The 20,213-nt window shown below is 35.6% G+C and overlaps 2 protein-coding genes across 2 annotated transcripts in view; both read left to right on the forward strand.

Moving 5' to 3' along the window:
* The first annotated feature begins 379 nt into the window (after positions 1-379).
* The window catches only part of LOC136979558 (uncharacterized), a 44,549-nt gene continuing 24,715 nt past the window's right edge, over positions 380-20,213 (forward strand). Inside the window, exon 1 of the mRNA XM_067275563.1 lies at positions 380-556. Within this exon, the coding sequence (XP_067131664.1) occupies positions 505-556 (52 nt within the window). The 5' untranslated portion in view covers positions 380-504. The remainder of the gene's footprint in view (positions 557-20,213) is intronic.
* Positions 4,791-6,039, forward strand: LOC136979470 (uncharacterized). Its single transcript, XM_067275478.1, has 5 exons — positions 4,791-4,972; positions 5,046-5,162; positions 5,245-5,405; positions 5,512-5,860; positions 5,962-6,039. The coding sequence occupies exons 1-5, from the start codon at positions 4,802-4,804 to the stop codon at positions 6,037-6,039; spliced, it is 876 nt and encodes a 291-aa protein (XP_067131579.1). The 5' UTR covers positions 4,791-4,801.

Here is a 20,213-nt window from a genome sequence, read left to right on the forward strand (position 1 = left end):
ACGACCTCTCGAAGGCATTATTCTCCGAGTACCAACGAATATTAAATATATAACTATTAACCACGTTACATAGCAATTCTGTTACACTTTACTACCGGGCACCATAGCCTAGCAGCTCCAACATGTTGACAAGACAAGACAAGACAAGACCCTACCTCGATGGTTAACATATCAATACATTAACATACTGATAGATTTATGGACAAAAATGAAAACAAAATAAAAAAAATTGAAACATTTTAGAAATATTCTCAAAATAATTTAATATTTATTTTTATTATTATATCTATAAAACCCAGAAACTTTTTCGAAAATCGTATTTAATATTTATAAAATATATTGTTTCAGAACGAAATTGTTAGGGGGCGCTGAACGTCTTTTCTCTTCTATTGGCGAAAGAAGATGGTATATTGCCAATGGACGAGTAGATCGGAAGCGGGAAATTTCTCTCTTGAGATTTTCTTTGTGCCCAATTTTTAACATTTTTAAACTATAAAGCTTGATATGAATGAAATGTCTAGTTTTAGAAGCGCTTTAATGGAATTATCTACATCCGGTTCGTTTATTTTCTACCAAATTTTTCATATAGTAATTTCAGTTAAATGAATTTAATTACCATGTGTTTTTTTAAAATTGAATATAACGTTAATATTGTATTTTTTCAAATTTACATTTCTACGTTTAATGATGATGTTCGATATGAACAGATATTTAAAAAATAATGGTAATTTATTTATAAGTTAAGCTAATTTAATAAAATTAGAATTATTTTATCAAGTTTGATGAGTTGTGCTGATTTAACACATTAATGTGTTAACCTATAGTAACATCGTAAAAATATATTTACGAAATTTGTTAAACATTACAGACTCATTGTAAATAATATGTTTATTTTTTAACAAGATTGCAATTAAGAGTTTCTTCTTTTTATTTCATGATTCTACTTTACTATGAACAAGGGACCTCAGGATTATGGACCCTTCTATAAACAGTCTCCTGCTTACAGGAAACTAGAATTTTCATCAATCAAATGTAAGAGTAATGGGTTGGCGGAAGGGGGGGAACCCCCCAAATTGTAGACCCCCCCTGTGCGATCAAATAATGTCTAATGAACCACACCCCTACGGGCGACCCTTCGCGAGATATAGCCCCCCCAAAATCGGGCCGCGCGATGATCGCGGCGCGCGTCGCTCTGCTAACGCGCGTCGCACTGCAAACGCGCGTCGCTCTGCTAACTCGCGGCGAAGACTCGCTTTTAAGTATGTAGCACACACGACTAGCGTACGTCATTTCCGGTCACGTGACTTCGCTTTCGTACCTATGGTGTCTCGTACGAGGTACCAGTCACGTGACTCCTATATAACTTTTTAAAATATACATGTTTAGGTAAAATGGAATATACAAAATAGTTTATTTATAGTATAATTAACTTTTATATAATAATTTAATAAATAGTAAAAAGTGATGATTAATTTTAATTAAATAGTAATATTTTTCATGTAAGAAATGTTAATACTATTTATTTCCACTTCAGAATCTATCCTGATATGTCATCTATGCTAGTAATAAAAACTTCACTACCGACAGTAAATTAAAGAAATGTGATGGCAACGACCAAGACGATCTTCTCGAAATAGTTGTTGAACTATACTGTATATCAATAAGAGAAAAAACCACCATTTGTTTGACGATAGACGATAGAGTTTACAAGACGGGAAAAGACGATGTTTCTCATCCCTCTTTGGCTACACGTGACACGTGGCCGCAACAAATGTATATTAAAATCTAAACAAAAGTGCAATAAATTGCCTCGATCGTCGTCGAGCGCGACATTTGATATAAACAATATCAAGACTGTTTACTATTTTGTAGAAATTATTGTCAGTTAGATGCTAATTGATGGGTGAGAGCTGTCATCAGACAAACTTCCCGATTGCACGTGGTCCGTACTAGCTAGATCTAGACACTAGCCCGACTAACAGGTGCGCGTACAAATCATCGACAGTATGACAGTTCTCACTCCTCAAAAATGGTATAAAAGGGGCTCGCACCCAATTGTCGGGGCGGCGTCCGAACAAGCTGACAACGGCTGGTCAACACCATCAACTCCGTTCACTCTACGCATCTAGGCAAAGACGAACAGCGAGGTAAACTTAGATTTATTTACTTAAAACCTTTCTCTCTCTCCCCCTCCATTGACCGCGAGTTAGTTATATCTAATTCGGAAATTAAAAAGGGATTAGTTCCCTTAAATGCCTCGAATGCCGACATCTCTCCTCCAACGTCCTATTTTATATTTCTCTTTGTATGTTACCATTTAGTTAATGTTTTCATTAAATTTATTTGATAAATTAAGTGGGTGATTACTTGTATATCGCCGACACCTTATCGACTTATCCGCGGGTTAAGCTTTGATGCTTAACCCCCGATACTCACAGAAAGAAAGAATCGTTTATTAAAAAGAAACGAATAAAACTTTACAATATATGGAAATCGTATTTTAAAAATTGTAATAACAATAGAATATTTTAAAAAGTGTGTACATGATTTCTTTTAAATCTGTTTTTATGTAAAACTTAATTTGTATGTATTATTAAAAATCTTTATTTTTGGATTAAAAGAAAGTTGTTTGATGGTTAGTGGATTTTTCTTATTTATTTGTCAATCCATCACAAAGAACCAGCCGAAAAGAAAGGTGAGGAGCTGCTAATTCATTTTAAGATACTGTATATAAAATTAATATGGGTATGTGTTAGATAAAAGAGTATAGATTACGTTTATTACTGATCACATGTGATTTTGTTTGAGAGAACTAATCGTGCGTTCATTAAATTAATACTTTATTTTGATCAAAAGTTACTGGCGGGACATGAACATATATACATAGATAAATTCGAACTATCCGATCAATTTTCTCTCGCGCCAAAACAAGTTATTTTTACGCGGATTAAGCGATCATTCATAATTTTTTCGTTTTCATTTGTATTTAAAGAGTGATGTATAGGCCTATTGATATTTGTAATTGCGAAATAATTTTGGTAGCTTTTTTGCAACGCGAAGGATTGATTTCAGATATAGAAAAACGTGCGCAATGCAGAAACGAGTATAAGTTTGTGAAAAATAGACAAAATATTTTCCGTGTACAATTTGCATTAAATTTTATGGAAAAAAAGCCCAATATTTCGGACCTACCTAACCTAACCTATCCAATGGTCGGATGCCGAGCGGTCAAGGAGTGCATTTTTTTATTCCTTTGCGCCAGCGGCATATGTTTAAGTTTAAACATTCTTGCGGAACGCGTTCCTAAATTCCTGTCGGAGTGGGTGCCGACTACTGCTACAAGCGGCCATCTTTGCCGCTTGTAGCAGTAGTTTATGGTGGAAAGCAACATGGAGTTCTCCTTGCGCGGACAGTTTCGTTTCGGGGTCCATTACGTGGTTTTATGAATGAAAATTTAGAAGTTGTGAATGCGCAAGTTAGTAAACGCCGTGATGTAAGTATCTTCTCGAATTTTTTCGAATGGACCCGAAAATCTCCATGAAATTATTCGGGAGGTGGCCCTTCAGGATATGTCAGGTCCCGTTCCTCATCAACCCGATCGCCCCGTTGTGGGCATGGTCAAACTTATAATGGGCTTGCTAAAAGAGGCCCCTCTTAGTGCCCACGGGGCGGAAATAGTTAGAAAAAACCCTTATCCTTACCCAACGCAACTTACTAAGTCTCTTAAGTTCAAAATGAAGACTCTGAAGTTAAAAATGAGTCACCCAGCCCACAAATGACTCTCTTTGACAAGATAAAATTGACATCAATTGGAAATACATCTTAAAAAATTTCAGATATATTTTTTTCCTAATGTTAACTTTAAGAATTTCATTAGTAACTTATTTCATTAGCAAAAGTGCATAGATACAAAATAATTCATATTTATGTTTGGGCTACAAATAGTTCAATTCGGCTATTTTTAAAGCACAACTGTTACTTTATAATCCAGATCTGGCAACATTGTATATCAGTCCTTATCATTTCAAACATGCCTTTGAACATGATGCCAGAACAAATTTCGGAGAATCCCGTCGTGGATACCGAAGAGATTTTTAATCGATTAACTTGTTTTAATTTTGCAGCGTACTTCCCCAACGAACTTGCCGCCGAGAAATTTTGCCACATGGTGGGACTTGTGCCCCATCCGGACCTGACCGGCTTTGTACCGTCGTGTTCTAAGTGTGGAGGTAAAATTTCCTTGATTTCCTCCTGTACAAAAGTGCCGTACGCAAGTATCTGTTAGCTAATTCAATTTGTCGTATTTTTCAGGCGCGATGAGGAAAGAGCCGGCACCAGCGGAGAGGTTTGGATTTGTCTACCGCTGCGAAAAACTATCGCAAAGAAAAAAAATGCGTAGGCGGACAGGTGGCTTTGTCTGGCGGCCCATGTGCAGTGGTAGCCTCTCTTGTACAAAGAATACATTTTTTGAAGGCGCTCAGCTTTCTGCTCAAGAGGTATAATATCGTTGCAGTATGCCATATTTTGGATATATTATATTTTTCGTATTTCTTCTTTCTTTGTTCCTTTGTTCTTTTGTCTTTCGCCATTCTGGAATGATCCTGTTTAACCCTACCCTTGGGAGTTGATGACTCACATCTAAGACAATAGAAAGTAAGTAGCCGTAAGGGGTTTAACAGGGTCGGGGGAGAACACCCACAAAATCGGCGGTTTCACGTCACGTTACGTGTTTCTCTAATTCGATCGTAAAGATGATGTATGTTTTGAGATAATTTATTTTTTTTGTATTTAACAGGTGCTTATGATTATATTCTCATGGGTCCTGAAGCTGCCGGTCACCGACGCCGCCTCACAATGCGGCGTGTCACGTCAAACAGCGGTAGACTGGTATAACTTCTGCCGGGAAATTGCGGAGATTTTCGTCTCGAACAATCAAAATCACCAGCTTGGCGGTAAAGGCCTGCACGTCGAGGTGACGATCGATCCAAGTTTCTGACTTCGCCGATATACCGTCTATGTCTATATACATATGTTTTTCTTTTCAGATTGATGAAACTTTTACTAGAAGAAGAAAGTACAACCGCGGGCGCATAACCAAAGGCACCCAAATAACTATATTTGGTGCCTATTGTCGGGAAACGAAAGAAGTTATGTACTGGCATGTAAGTAGTAACGAAACATTATTTCCTGTTATTATTTACTTTTAGTGGAAGTTTTGTGTTATATTTTCTCGTATTCTTTCAGGTGGAGAACAAAAGCAGGCGCGTTCTTTGGAGCTACATGTCCAGATACATAGCTCCTGGTTCCATAGTGCTTTCCGACAGCGCGCCCCAATATCGCGGCTGTACGACGATGGGCTTCTCGGAACATAAGACCGTGAATCACAGCCAGCAGGGCCCCGGGAGGTAAGGAGGATGATACTGTGCTATGTGTTAAGTGAAAAAAAAAGAAATGAATGAGCGTTTTGAGAAGGATACCGAAAAGTGACATTTTTCTTTTTTCTTCTCGTAGATTCGTCAACAGCGAAGATTCTGAGGCCCACACTCAAAACATCGAGTGTAGACATCGCTGGCTGAAGAGGTCCATCAAGTCCCTCCGCACGGACAGGAGCTTGCAGAGTTACACGTGCAGCTACGTATACAGAACGCGGTTCCTGTCTAAGTTGCCAACAACAGCGGCAAAATTCCGGCAGTTTGTTGAGCATATCGCAGCCGTCTACCCAGGTCCCGGTCGCCAGGGTCTCCAACTCCTGACGATCGGTGTGCCCGCGGACCAAGATCTGCCGCCTGACGAGCCATATAGCGATATCCACGTGCCCGACAGCGACGAAGAGGAACAGCTGGAGGATGAAGACCGCCCAGTGAGTAGTGAAGCTTGTGTACCGAAGCTTGTGTAGTGAAGTGCGCGTGACCGAAGGATACTTCTTTGCGGATTTGAAACCTGGATTATGTGATTTTTCAGGCATCGGACGCAACCAACACCTTTGTCGTCGACCAGAAAGATCAAGCGGAAGCTGGGACCAGCGGCTGTGCATCGTAACCAAGATGTCGCCAGATAGCGAGAGGACAGCGCCTCCTCTTGCGGGAGACGCAGGGGAGGCGCTGTGAGGGTGAGTGTCTGTTTTCTTCTCTTTTTACATCGGCAGTTAAGCTTAGTTCATACTGAGCGTGATTCGTTGGCGAATGCGAAAAGCAGAGCGAATAACACGTCAGACATGACGTCGTTTCCGGCGAATTTTACCATTTCGTGAATCGCTTCGAAGTTCGGAACAGTTGAGGTTTTTCGTTAGCGAAAAAATTTCGCCACCACTCGTATTCCCGCTAGTTGTCACGTGGTTCTTGTTTTCAAGATGGCTACAGAAACTTCCTAAGCAATAGAGTAAATGTTGTAATTACGGAATTTTAATATTCCTCTCACCCAGCATCGTTTTCTTTTCGACGTATCTTTCTTTCTCAATAAATAAACAAACGTGGTTAACGACGGAATATCGGAAACGGCCATTTTGTTTTTCGACATGTTTTTGCTTGCTTGCAAATGATAGGCTGGGTAAAAATCGGGTACTTTTCGCATTGGCTTTCGATATTCGCTCAGTGTGAACTAAACTATAAGTCGGATTTGAAACTTGGATTATAAGTTTTCAGACAACATCGGGCGCCATCAGCACTTTCGTCAACGATCCCCAGGACCGGGCCGAGGCGGGAACCAGCGACCTCTCGATCACATCACGAAGAGGCTATGCGTCGCAAGCTAGCGAAAAGACGTCGCGGGATACGCAAGAGGAGTTGCTTTTGAAGGTTAGTGTAGAATCTGTTTTTTTCGCCTTTTACATCGGCAGTTAGAATGTGTGATTCTTTTCGGTTAGCAGCGCGCCAGTCAATTGACGTGATCTAACTTACGTGTATTGGGTTCATAATCAGTTCAGAGAGAATTACCCAAATGGGTAAGCCGGAAATGGTTAGTGAGTTTACGAGCGGTTACAGTCGCGCGCGATACTCAGCAGAGCGACGCGCGTCGCGACCTCGCGCGCGATACTCAGCAGAGCGACGCGCGTCGCGACCTCGCGCGCAACCCGATTTTGAGGGTAAATAAAAATGCGTATTATTTTCGTTAAAGTTGGTAAAGTTATTTATTAATAATTATCGACGTTATTAAAATATTAATATAGCAATAAATGGTTGGTACTCAAAACTAACGAATAAATTATTGCTTTAAGTAATCTTTATAACGGAAACTAAAATCGTATCAATATTTTAATTTATTTTATTATATTATATACTATAATTAATATTAATGATCGAAATATAGGACTTTACGGAATGTTTTGTTTAGTTTAGTTTAGTTACTTTAGATGTTTAGTTTAAGTCGTTCCGATCGCTTACTTTACTCACATCGGTCGCCTAAGTGGTATTAAAGGTGGCAACGAGGTTACTCTCGCTCGTTTATATTGATTTCGTTTCGATGATTAATTGGTAAGGAGAGGGCGAGAACCGACCCAAATTGTAGACCCCCTGTGCGATGAAACAAACAAATTTTTGGTATATGTAGGTGTCACGTGACCGGAAGTGACGTAGGTATAGCCCTCACCACCCGATCGGCCGATCGCGCGCGGCCCGATTTTGGGGGGGCTATATCTCGCGAAGGGTCGCCCGTAGGGGTGTGGTTCATTAGACATTATTTGATCGCACAGGGGGGGTCTACAATTTGGGGGGTTCTATAAACAGTCTCCTGCTTACAGGAAACTAGAATTTTCATCAATCAATATGTACTCATCTTTGTGCAAATATAATTTTTAGGAAGTTGAAGAGAAGTTGAAGTTGAATTATTCCTTTTGTTTTAACTTACATTTTTTTTTATATCTACATTTTAGTAAAATACATTCAATGTATTTTACTAAAATATCATTAACAAGTTCTGTTTTATATTTGAAATTTCATACACAGTACATTCATCAGATAAAAAGGATAAGGAAATAGGGTTACCAATTAGAATTTCAGGTATTTTTAAAAAATTGTTTGGAAATGTGTGTTTGAGAGAAAAAAGAATGAATCGACAGAAAACGGCACTAAAGGGCTTTTTTTTTAATTCCTTTGCTAGCAGTGTTGATTTATTTTTTTTCTCTTGAATAAGTATGTTGGTGTGACTTCTGTACTACGTTTTTACATTATTTTAGGAAATGTTCTGATAAATGAGTGTGTCTGTGGGGGAATTTATATTTAATGAAAATTCAGTATCCCTAATTGTAATTGCAATTATTTTCATTTTTGACTAGTTTGCTTTTCTTTTTCATTTTTGTCTACCACTTTGTTGGTTAGGAAAATCTGTTTTAACCTGTGGGTTTTGCTGTCCTATAACTTGATTTCTGACTGGATGTGGTTGTTTCGATGACTATCTGCATCGCTTTTGGGACATTCCAATTTTCAATGCTGACTAAGCACTGATCTTGATGTTCGTTAAAAATTGTTCCTTTTTTCAATGTTGAAGTGGCGCTGTTGTCAACCCCGACTCGACACACTTGGCACTCAACAGATATGTTGACCGCTACTTTCCAATGAATTATGGGTAATTGGTGTGCCATTTAAATGAAATTCATCTTGCTGAGAATGGAATTATGGGAACTAAGCACTTTGTACTCGAAGATGGAATGTCGTTGATGACGTCAAATTGCTGGTTTCAACACTTGTGTTGAAAATTGGAATGTCTCATTTGGCTTCCAAAATAGCGATCGGTGCTCCACCTGTAGGGTCCCAGATGGAAGTAATCACTATATCTTTCATTGCCTGATATTACAAAGAGAGTGACTATGAATCAGTTATCAAGTGAAAATACTGAAACTGTCTGGCCATGTAGCCATAACACCCTTATTTTATGATAAGACAATTAGATAAACTTCATTCATCTGGTTAATACCTACCAAACTTTGATCTGGTACATGGCAGCTGATTGCTTTCCTGCAGTTACATACAGTTTGAGTGCATTAAATAAAACTAAGAACAAAATAAGTAGTATTGATATGAATACAAATAAGAGGACTTTCAATCTAACTCACTAAATTAATCTGGTGAGAGAGCATTTACGTAACAAAGATATATTACCTGACATTTGCATTGGGCTGAAGTGGAGCATTGGGAGTCTTTGGGAACACAGAGGTTGGAGAACTGGAAGAGTGATGACTAAAGCATTGGACATTTGGCAAGGGTGCCAAAATGAGAGCGATGGCTAAACATTTGACATCCAGTGCAAACATCAGACAAGAGTATGTTGGAAGGTGACCTTTCATCTTTTATACTAGCCTTCATCCAATAGCATCATTGGACTAGGCCAGATGGCTGAGCAGACAAGGCGGCAGCCTACCACTTCTGGGGGACCTGGGATTGAATCCGGATGGGTCGAAAAATTCCCAGGAATTTTTCGGTGGGTGGTCTGTCCGGATATGTCGGACCCCATCCCTCACCATCCATTGTGAGTCTGGCCAAACTCGTAATGGGCTTGCTAAAAGTTTAGCAAGCCCATTAGTTTAGTTGCCTCTTAGTGCCCACAGAGCAGAAAGAGTTAAAAAAGAAAAAAACATCATTGGAATATCATGCCACACTTTTTACATGAGGAGGGAGCCAGATGGTCATGCAGATAGACGAGTGAGACATCGCACTGGAACTATCATTTCAGGAGGAACTAAACTGTTTTTCTGTGAGTCAGAGTAAGTGCTTCTTTTTATAAAGACAGATGAATTTTATCATTTTCTATCAAGTTTAATTTAATTTTAAAACATTGTTTTAATAAATTTGTTAAAATATTTCCCTTAGCTCCAGATTCTCACACTTTGTATGTGTTTTTCCTCCATCACAAAACCAGCTTTCCACTTGATTCTCACCATGTTCTTAAATGGCTTATTGATACTAACGTCTAATGGTTGCAAAACACTTGTAAGTTCACCAAGAATATATCGGAGTTTATCAACAACATTCTTCACCAGATGTGCCCTAAACTGATTGCACATGAGCAAACTCCTTTCCTTTTGTAAATTCCAATCTTCCTTTATCCATTTTCTATATTCATCTTCATCCATCCATCCTTGTGGATGAGCAAGGATGACAATTTCTTTTGGAAATTTCTTCTTGGCAGTTTTTCTCTTAAAAACAATTGAGATTATGCAATGATGTGTTAGTTCTGACACCACTGTGTGATTCTACTTTGGTCTTTCCTTCTTACACCAAGTAGGTTGTGTCTACCCAAGTTTTGAGTGTTTTTGAATAGTAATAACACTGTCTTGTATGTGGGACTATGAGTAAGAGAATGGAGTAGGAAAGGACAAGAGTAAGTTGGAATTGATTCACACAACACAATTTACTACATTTAAACATTTATTAGAAGGCATGAAAGTTGGTACAACATGTTACACAGGGTTTTGTGGTTTCACAGCAAGAGAGATTACAAATTTTTAGTACCTCACAAATTGGAACTAGATGAGGATCTTTGGAACGTAATCCTTCAATTAGCAGTTTGGGAGAGAAGAAGAGGGATGATGAAGAATCTGAGGGCACAGAAGAGCACTAATCCAAAAGAGGCACACAAACACACTAAACTGAGCAGATGAAAGAATGGACAACAACTAACTGGAATCAGCCATTCCTCTTCATATTAAAAACAAAAAACCTTGATAATTCCAGCAAAAAATATTTAATAAAAACGTTTTCGACTGTTTTAAACAGCCTTCATCAGTTAAAACGAACCTAAAAACAAAAGAATGCAGAAAAAGAACTCAAGCAAATATTTAAAATTCAAATTAATTCCAAAGTAAAAATGCCGTTCTGAATAAGAAATTAACAAATTGCGCATGCGCAATATATCGCAGTGAGAATAAAAATAAAAAATAAAACAAATAACAAAATATTGCCGCAAAAACTTGTCTATTACAAGAAAAAACGTTATGTACTGCGGTAAAACGATCTCCAAGCCGTGGACAAAGCATCAGCGTCTCTATGGTTAATACAACCGGTGTTAACGTGGGCTTTGTAGATTTCTAGTTTTTCTAAATATTTCAGCATTTGTTTGTTGGTCGTGGCCTTAATGATAGACGTTTTATCCCAATAAATGTCAACATCTTGATGTTTAGCGAAAGCTGCTAGCACAGTAGTATCCAAGCTTTTATTAATGGAGTATCTATGCTCCTTAAGCCTCTGTTTTAAATGCCTCATGGTTGCGCCAACGTATACCAGATCCGAATTAAACCGACGATCCTTTAAAGGTATAGAATACACCCCTGTTTTATAACTATGGTTTTCTTTTTTCTTGTCATTTCTTAATAATCAATATATTGTAGGATTACGTCGATACAACATTCTTAAGTTGTTATTTTTGGCCACTTTCTTAATCATCGTGTGTAAGAAAGGAAAATAATTGAGAATCACTTTTCTCCCTTGATTAATAGGAGGAAGCTGCCGATTTTTTGTCCTCTGAAACCTGTGGATAAGTCCATCAATCTCCTTACTCCAATACCCATGTTGTAATGCTGTAGCACGAATGTAACTTAGTTCCTTTAGGTGTCAATAACACTGGTGCAATGCGTGTAAGCACGCTTGATCCAGGCATGGAATGCTGCGTATTTAAAATTCATCGGATCGACAGAATTTTTTGGTATAATAATGGGCTGATAGGTGGGTTTTCTATAAATGTCAGTCCATATTTGACCCTCCTTGCATGTGATTGAAAGATCAAGGAAATTTATGTTAAAAGCACTCTCTTGGTCTAGTGCTAAGGTCAAACCATATGGGTTTTTGTTGATTTCGTGCAGGAAATGCGGAGCGCTACAATAATTTTTCCAAAGGATGAAAACATCATCTACATATCTTGTATATAAAACAATCTGATGTTGAAAGATGGGTATGACCTTGCTTTCCAAACGCCGTAATACAAGTTCACATAAAATAGAGGACATAGGGCTCCCCATAGGCACCCCTCTTTCTTGCAAATATGTATCATCTTCAAATTCGAAAAACGACGTGTAACATATTAAATCTGCAAGTTCCAAAATGCTGGTATGGTATTTCGCTGCATTATCTATATTAGCAAAAAGAAAGTCCCTCAGTTCACAAAAACACGGTGGTAGTCTTATAGATGGAAACAAGGACTTAAAATCCATCACTGTCATATATTCGTTATCCTTGAGTGTAATGCTGTTGAGCTTTTCAACTAGTTGTACTGCGTTTTGTATAGCAAAGGGGTATTCTTGAATCTTCGGCTGGATAAACTTTTTAATAATTCCTCTTCATATTCAAAGCAGCAAATACCTTAGAGGTGACTAAAAGTCATATGAAAGGTGTCACTATGAACTCTGAGAAAGGATAAGTTGACACATTCTCAGGTCAGAAAGTTGGCATATTAGCTTCTGATGAGGTCATTCCTGAGTTGTTTTCCTTTTACTTGTTTGATTCTCACACAACCATTGTTTTGATTTAGTGCCATCAGCCATACATGAAAGAACAGAAGTAACTATACTTTTCTCATTGCCAGTGGTTCTCATACTGTTTTTTCTTTTTTTTTTTTTTGATTCACAGTTTGATTCTCTGGCATGTCGAGTAATAGGCGTTTCATCCATGTACCAAATACATGATAATGCATAGCCTTCTTTCTGCCGATTTCTGATTACAAACTGGTAAAACTGTATTATTTTATTGTCTAGATCAGTAGGCAGCTTTTGTGCAATCGTAGTTCTCTGTTGAAGAACTAAGTCATACATTTCATGAACTTAGTGCACTATCCAGCACTTGCTTTAAAACTAAAATTCCATCATTCTTTGATTCCTTTCATGCATGGATTTGTATGACTTCACGAGTAATACTCTTTTCTTTCATTCTTAACACGAGTTAATAATGGAATGCTGTATATGCTTATCTTTTGTTTATCATGTCAACGTTGTAGAACTTGTTACATGTTAAATAAAATGGAATATACTTCCGTGTGGTTTAAAATATACCTGTACAATATTTTTGTTTTCTATTCATAATTATAAATTATAAATGCTTTGTTTGAAATTATTAGTTAAAAGTGAAAATGAAATAAATTTATGAATAGACACCTTGCTTAAAAATGAATTATTCCATAAAAAATTAATTACTTAAGATTATCAGATGAAATTACATATAAAATAAAACATAGGGAGACTTAAAATTTGATATTTTTCCACTGAAAGAAGTGCAATTATTAGTAGTAATTGAATGTTCTGTAATATGCATAAGTATATAGGCTAAAAAATATTACTGTTTGCATTAATTATAAATTCATTGCTCACATGACATACTCAACCTTCATATTGTTAGGTATAAAAATGTCATGTACAGTACCTTGCTGAAATGTGACAATATTTCTTCTTTTTACTGATATTCACTTAAACACAAACTACATTTAAATACTTTTAAAACTCTATTCTTGCTATAATCCTTTTTATGCTTCTCTCTCATGTGTTTGCTTAAACTTTGTTTATATTTATATTTTAAGTGGCATATAGTGCATTCCATTTTAACCAAGACTGAACAAAGACAAGACCCACATGTAACTACGACCTGAAACTGACAAATCCAGTTTGCATGACTGGCGCTGTTCACTATAGTGGCATAATTTAAAACTAAGATTTACCAGGGTTCTAGATGTTTGTCCATTGTCATTGTTGCTGGCCATAATTCCTTATTATTTATTAGGTTGTTTTAGTGAAAATTTTTCTTGCCCCCAATACCTGACAGCACCCAAAATGTTTTTAGATCTGAAGTGCATGAATATTGCAGATTGAGTTATTGAAATGATGGATGTCTACTGGTAGATGGTGTTCTGAGTGGAATTATGAAACTGGCAAAAATCCTTGTGGCAATTACATGATAAAGCAGAGTCAAAACAGTGCTTTTTAATGTTGTAAACAATATAAATTTTTACAAGGAGCACTACTTATTGTGAAAAACTAGATGCACTTGCAGTGCCTTCAATGGAAAAAATTCTAGCAAATGTTGACCTGTTGTCCATGAAATACAAGGGGTTGACTTACATGAGGTCTATGGAAAATTCCAGATTTTTTGGCCAAAATTGGGGGTCAACTTTTACGTGGGATCGACTATTACTCAAATATATATGGTACCTTGAAAACTTTGTCTTCTTATTGACTTTGTATTACTTCCTGAACAGAAGAGGATGATCATCTGTGATTTACAGTTATAATGATATGAATTTTGTTCGTGCTGAGAATCTTTTAATCACTTGATTGGGAAAAATTCGAAAAAAAGACCAATGACAGAGGAAACACTGGAAGCTCATTCCTCCAGCAGCTACCTAGTAAAACAGTTGGGAGAGACTCATCCAAATGATGAAAGGTTTACTGAAAAGAATTTTGTGATGTAGGAAGCTTAATTATATAAAACTAGAAAGATGTTTGTGAAGTAGAAGTTGAGATGAATGGTTGACCATTCATCTCAACTTCTATTTCACATTGGTTGTTGTCTTATACCCCATCAATGTTCCTATGTGTGTCTTTTCCCAATATAAAAATGTGAATGCAGGAGAATATAGGAAATGCTATGAAACCTTGCATCAGTTGAAAACAGAAATACATGTTAAATGAACATTTCCACAATGAATACTTTAAGTTAATTCTTATTCACCATGAAAAGTTACAATGGATGGTGCTGCAACAAATTCAAGAAGGCTGACTCTTAGGGAAACAAACACAAACAGTTCTGTAAGCCTTAATATTTAAACAATGATAAGTTATTGCTGTGTTTACTATTGTAAAAATAATGCAACATTGGAGAAAATGTGATTTTTGTCAGTTGATCCTAGAAATGCCAAGATGGCAAAGATATGGAAAATTAAACTTAGAATGGGAAAATCTTATGCCAAAAGCATTGTAATATGTGATTGACATTTTGAAGAAAGAGTATCAAAAGCTATCAAAATCCAAAAATTTAGTTATGAATTAGAATATGATTTTACATGCATAATTAAAACATAGAGTACCTATTATTCTAGTAGGCCTATAATTTTCATTTTAGAACATTTAACACTTAAACCTTGGTTAAAATCATTGGCAATGCCTTCTCAAGCCTGCCTTTACGAAAATTTGAACATAAAAACTGAATTTAGTAAGAGATTTCAAATTAAGAAAAATTTCAAAAAAGGAATAATAAAGCAGAATCTTTTTGCACCTTTAACAAATATCATAATAGGAATATCTGAACAAAAGGGTAAAGTTTTGTTTAATTTTCAGTTTTGAAATGAAATAAATATTTAAAGTGCACTTGAAGATTCTGAAGAAAATTATACAATAGCAAAAGTGTCCTGTATTGGAAGTGAAATAATAGAAAAGTTTAAGAAAACAATGGATAAAGGAATTGTTATCAACACTTTATTAAGCCATAGATGTGTTAACATTAAACAGCTCATCAAGGGTTTCTTTAACGGGCTTACATTTTTTAACTTTATTTTAAAAAATGTTTGTTTTAATTGAAGTAAATTTTTTTAAGCTATATTATGACGAATCTTGAATGTATCAGTTGAAGACATTCATAAAATTAAAATTAGGAATAACTTTCAGTGCTTTGAGTGCACTTTTTGGTATAAGTTGTGTGCAAACTGCCAGTCATTTTAAGCTCACACTGTTACAATTAGTATCAGTTCTTGAATGTGCCATAGTGTCACTTGAAAAAGAACAAATTGTGAAATGTTTGCCATAATGTTTTGCAGAATTTCCCAGTATTAGAGTGAAATTTGATTGTGCTGAAATTGAAACACCAGCTTGTTTACAGTGCAAAATAAAAATATATTCTCATTATAAAAGCAGGAATACTTGCAAAATATTGATAAGAATAGCTCCAGCAGGAATCATTACATTTGAGTAAAATTTCTGGAAACTGGTGAGCTTCTGAGATTTTAGATATATCCCAGAAGCTCACCAGTTACAAATACTTTACAAACACTAACATGATGGATAAAGAATTTACAATAGAAGACTTTTGTAATGGAAGGGCTCTTAAATTCATCAGGCCACCATTTTTAAAGAAGAAAAATTTTCAACAGAACAAGCATTATGGTCTTCCAAAATATCTACCAACACTGACTCCCTAGTACTTATATATTATCTACCATTTCATCATTGACATATAATTCATTAGTAATAATATAGAACAAGCACACACCGGGGTTTACAATATAAAATGCTACTCACAAAAACCTTTAACCGGTGAGAAATAAAATTTAACAGTCACTACAAATGCTTTTTCAAGACCCCTCCTGGGCCTTCGTCAGGCCCAGGAGGGGTCTTGAAAAAGCATTTGTAGTGACTGTTAAATTTTATTTCTCACCGGTTAAAGGTTTTTGTGAGTAGCGTTTTGTATAATTTATTAGTTTGATTTTTTAATTAGCAATGCACTATTGACCTAATAATAGAGGATTGTAGCTATGGTTTATTTTCACTTTATTCAAAAGACAAAAATTACAAAAATTTACAATGCTCCACAAGTAGAAATAACCCTGCCCAAGTTTAAAAATTTTAGGTTCATTCAGTCCTGAGATATAATGCAAAATAGATACCCCTCCCATACAATTTTTTAAAGGTTTTTTTCTCAAAACATCAAAAAAATGCAAATTTGACCATTTACTATACTTTTGCTTTGTTATATTCTATAACAACCAGAAAGTAAAAATTTAAATTATGAAATACAGACAAAGGAGTCAGCAAAAAAATTTGCTGATATCAGCTTAACTGCTGACACTGATTTCCAGCTTTTGTTAGAAAATAAGAAAATTGAATGTAAATAATGAAATTATAGGTGCCTTTTTATGTATGTAATATATAAAGCAAATAGATTAATGAAATTACATTTAATTTTATGGATCAGTGTACACAGAAAATCGTATGTTTTAATAAACATTTTCTATATATTATGATCACTTTATTGTTTTTACTCTACTTCATATATACAGGGAAAAAGTAAAATAAATTTACATTTTTGAAATAAGAGTATCAATAAATCTTTGTTTTCTGGGAGTGTTGTTAATAATGTAATCATCATTTAATTTGGAATATTTCAAAATGGCAATTATTAAATCCTGTTATTGCCCGACTCATTTTCACTTGGCCATAATTATTTGTTTTGGTTTCAAAGAAACTTAATAAAGAAATTATCTTTATTTTCAGGTGAAAATAAAGATATTTTGTTTTGCCTTTTGACTAAGACCTTTTTTGCTAATCAGAAACTTTACTAGTATAATAAGTCCTTATTAATAAACAAACATTGAGTAGACAATATAAACACAGAAATGTAAAAAGTAAGGACCAAAAGGTAAAAAGAATTAGTTTCTTAATGTTTCTTTTAATTTTAGAATTTTCCCTTTTGTCTTCTTCCATCTTTTAGCTTGCTATTGTAGTTATTTCCTAATATTCTTTCATCATCATGCTCTTCTTCCTCAATAATGGATAATATAATTACAATTGGGAGAACCACTCCTTCTATTTGTTGGTCTAGCTTTTTTGTTTTCTATAAATTCCATATAGCTTTCATCAAACTATGTCTGGCGATCTTGCTATCGTTTCTTCTGTTGGGATCCACAATCTATAGCTTCTGCCACAATATCCTACCATAACTGCAGGTTTTGCTCTTGGTTCTGGTTTGTTTTGGTAGGATGTACCATGCTTGACATCCAAATATTTTCAGCTTGCTGAGATCATTCTATCCATGCCACAGAAGTGGTAGTGTTTTCTGTCTCTGAAGAGTGCTTTCTGGAGATTTATTTAGTTTGTATGCTGAGCTCTTTAATATAACTCAGGAATCCCATAACTCCTTTGGGATTCCTGAGTCAATGAGTTTTGTGCAGATCATGTTTAATAAAGTCTTATTCATGCATTCAAGCCTTTCCTCCCATCTGTATGCTGTAGCTCTTAGTGTATTCCAAATAGTATGTCATTGTGTTTTGCACATCCTTTAAAACTGAACTGAATTTGCCACTATTATCCAATTGCAGTCATTTCACAGTAAGACCATGTTGAGCTTCCATTTCTAAAATATAATTTATCAAGTTTTCTTCTTCACTTGTTTTTTAACAATTTGATGACAACAAAATGTGAGAAGTCATCTAAGATTCCCTGAAAATACTTTCCACCACTAATTGTAGGTGGCATAATTGGCCCACACATCACTAATCACAAGGCCACCTATATCAGTAGAGCATCTTTCACTACAGTAGAAAAGGACTTGAGAAGACTTTCCTTCTACACTCGTTGAGCACTTGTTTGATTCAAAACTTTGAGTCAAAGCTGTTGCAGTGCATCTCTTTGTAAGTGATCGAGATATTGATGCCACAAATTGTCTTTAGCTGCAGCATGATGTTCTTCTTTGATCATACCATCTACTTCCAAAGTATAGAATACATTCCAACACAAAATTATTTCCAGAAATTGTATATTCCTTCTCCACTAAGATCCAATATCCTTTTGAGGCCATTTTTGAGACAGAAAGTTGTGCTTAATATCAGGAACTATGAGTGCCCCAGTGATTATAGTGTGTCCCTGACATGTTGCCTGCAACTCACCACTTTTAGTTGCTTTTAAACTTTACCTTCAGCAATATAATTAGTAATTTCCGGATCCAATGACAAAACTTTACACATGAAGGGTTCTAATTTTTGTTTCACAAAAGGATTACTGATTCCTGAATTCAGAACAAAGATGATACTATTTGAATTGTTTTTCTGGTTACAGATGTTTACTGCATACCGAAATTTGCTTTTCTTTACACAGGTTTGTTGTTTGCTTTTATTACAAATGTCTGAGCTCTAAATCCTTTTCTTTGTTCTGACCTGGAGACCTATTCTGAGCTCTTCCGATGACTCAATGAGAGCAATACACAGGACATTTGATAAGTCCCCTTAGCGAAAGGCAGTTAACGAACCTTAGACAAATCGCTATTCTGTTCTCCATGTTCAGTGGGTTTTGCTATGGGTAGTCAGTTGAGATGCATCTGGGTTTCATGCTATTGATAGCTATTATGCTTTAACCAATCACAGTTTAGTTAACATTGTATTTTTGTCACTTGATCTCAACCTGCTGTTTTCTAAGTGAAGCACATGATTTTAGTATTGTCGTGTACCAGCACTAGTCAGATAGTTTTGTGTTAAAATATCATCAAAGAAGGGACAATGCAGCCAACAAACTACAACTTGTCAGTTTGAGATATTAGTTAAAACACTTTGGTTCTAGCTGGGGCCAGATTTAGGCATTTTGAGGTTCTAAGCCAAACTCTGCACGAGGCCCCTTACCAACCCTTCACAATTCTAGAATTCAATCATATAAAAAAGAGAATTAACATAAACATATTAATTTTAATAATAAATGTTTTGTTGTTAAAAAGTATTTGCAACATATAAAATAAGGTACAATTTAAAGAGGGAATCACAAAATTTCATTTGTCATTTTTTGATTGCAAAAGAAAAGCTGAGAAAAGCTAAGAAAAGCTACCTATAAAAATAAAATGAACTAGAAATGTAATATAAACAATATTGTAATTAAATACTGTAAAAAATAATAAAAAGTGAAGTATAGTTTGTTGATTTGTAAAAAAAAAATTATATCAAAATGTGATTTTATTTTTTGTAGAAAATTTTGAGCTCCTTTCAAACTCAAGCCCCTAACTTTCTCTGTCTCCAATTGCTGATGAAATAATATTCTTACACCTAAAGTTGCCATGTTTTTTTTACTTTCATTATGTTCCTAATGGCACCTTGAGAATGGTCGATAAGAAAAGCTTAGTTATCACGTGGCTATCGGATCTGAAAATGAAACATATGGCTCAGAATAGAATTTTTACAGTTGATTAAATGCCAATCACATGGTTCCGTTAGAAACTGGTTTTTATTGTATGCATTAGCTTAATGATACAACTCAGAATAGGTCTCCTGCGCTGAGAGTGCTTTGGGCATTATGCCTAAAAATACAATTTGCTCCCACATATGAGGTCTGTTCAAAAATTTCCCAAACTTCATTTATTACAAAAAATAAAAAAAAAAATACAATTTATTGGTCAGGGTCCCTTTCAAAGTAGTCTTCTCCCCAATTATATACTTATCCCAATGGTATTTCCACTTTTTGAAACAGTCCTGTAGTGCTTGTTCCAGAATGCTCATAAGCTCCGCCATCAAATTTTTCTTTATCTCTGGAATGGTGACAAACCTTTTTCTTTTGA

This window comes from Centruroides vittatus, unplaced genomic scaffold (genome assembly GCF_030686945.1).
Source record: "Centruroides vittatus isolate TY-2023 unplaced genomic scaffold, ASM3068694v2 contig_628, whole genome shotgun sequence".
NCBI classification, from domain to species: Eukaryota; Metazoa; Arthropoda; class Arachnida; order Scorpiones; family Buthidae; genus Centruroides; species Centruroides vittatus.

Bases quoted from the DNA above. Each gene is read 5' to 3' on its own strand.
- LOC136979470 (XM_067275478.1), top strand. From the start codon at position 4,802: ATGATTATATTCTCATGGGTCCTGAAGCTGCCGGTCACCGACGCCGCC. The intron at 4,973-5,045 runs GTGACGATCGAT...TTTTCTTTTCAG, and splicing joins GTAAAGGCCTGCACGTCGAG to ATTGATGAAACTTTTACTAG. The intron at 5,163-5,244 runs GTAAGTAGTAAC...GTATTCTTTCAG, and splicing joins AAGAAGTTATGTACTGGCAT to GTGGAGAACAAAAGCAGGCG.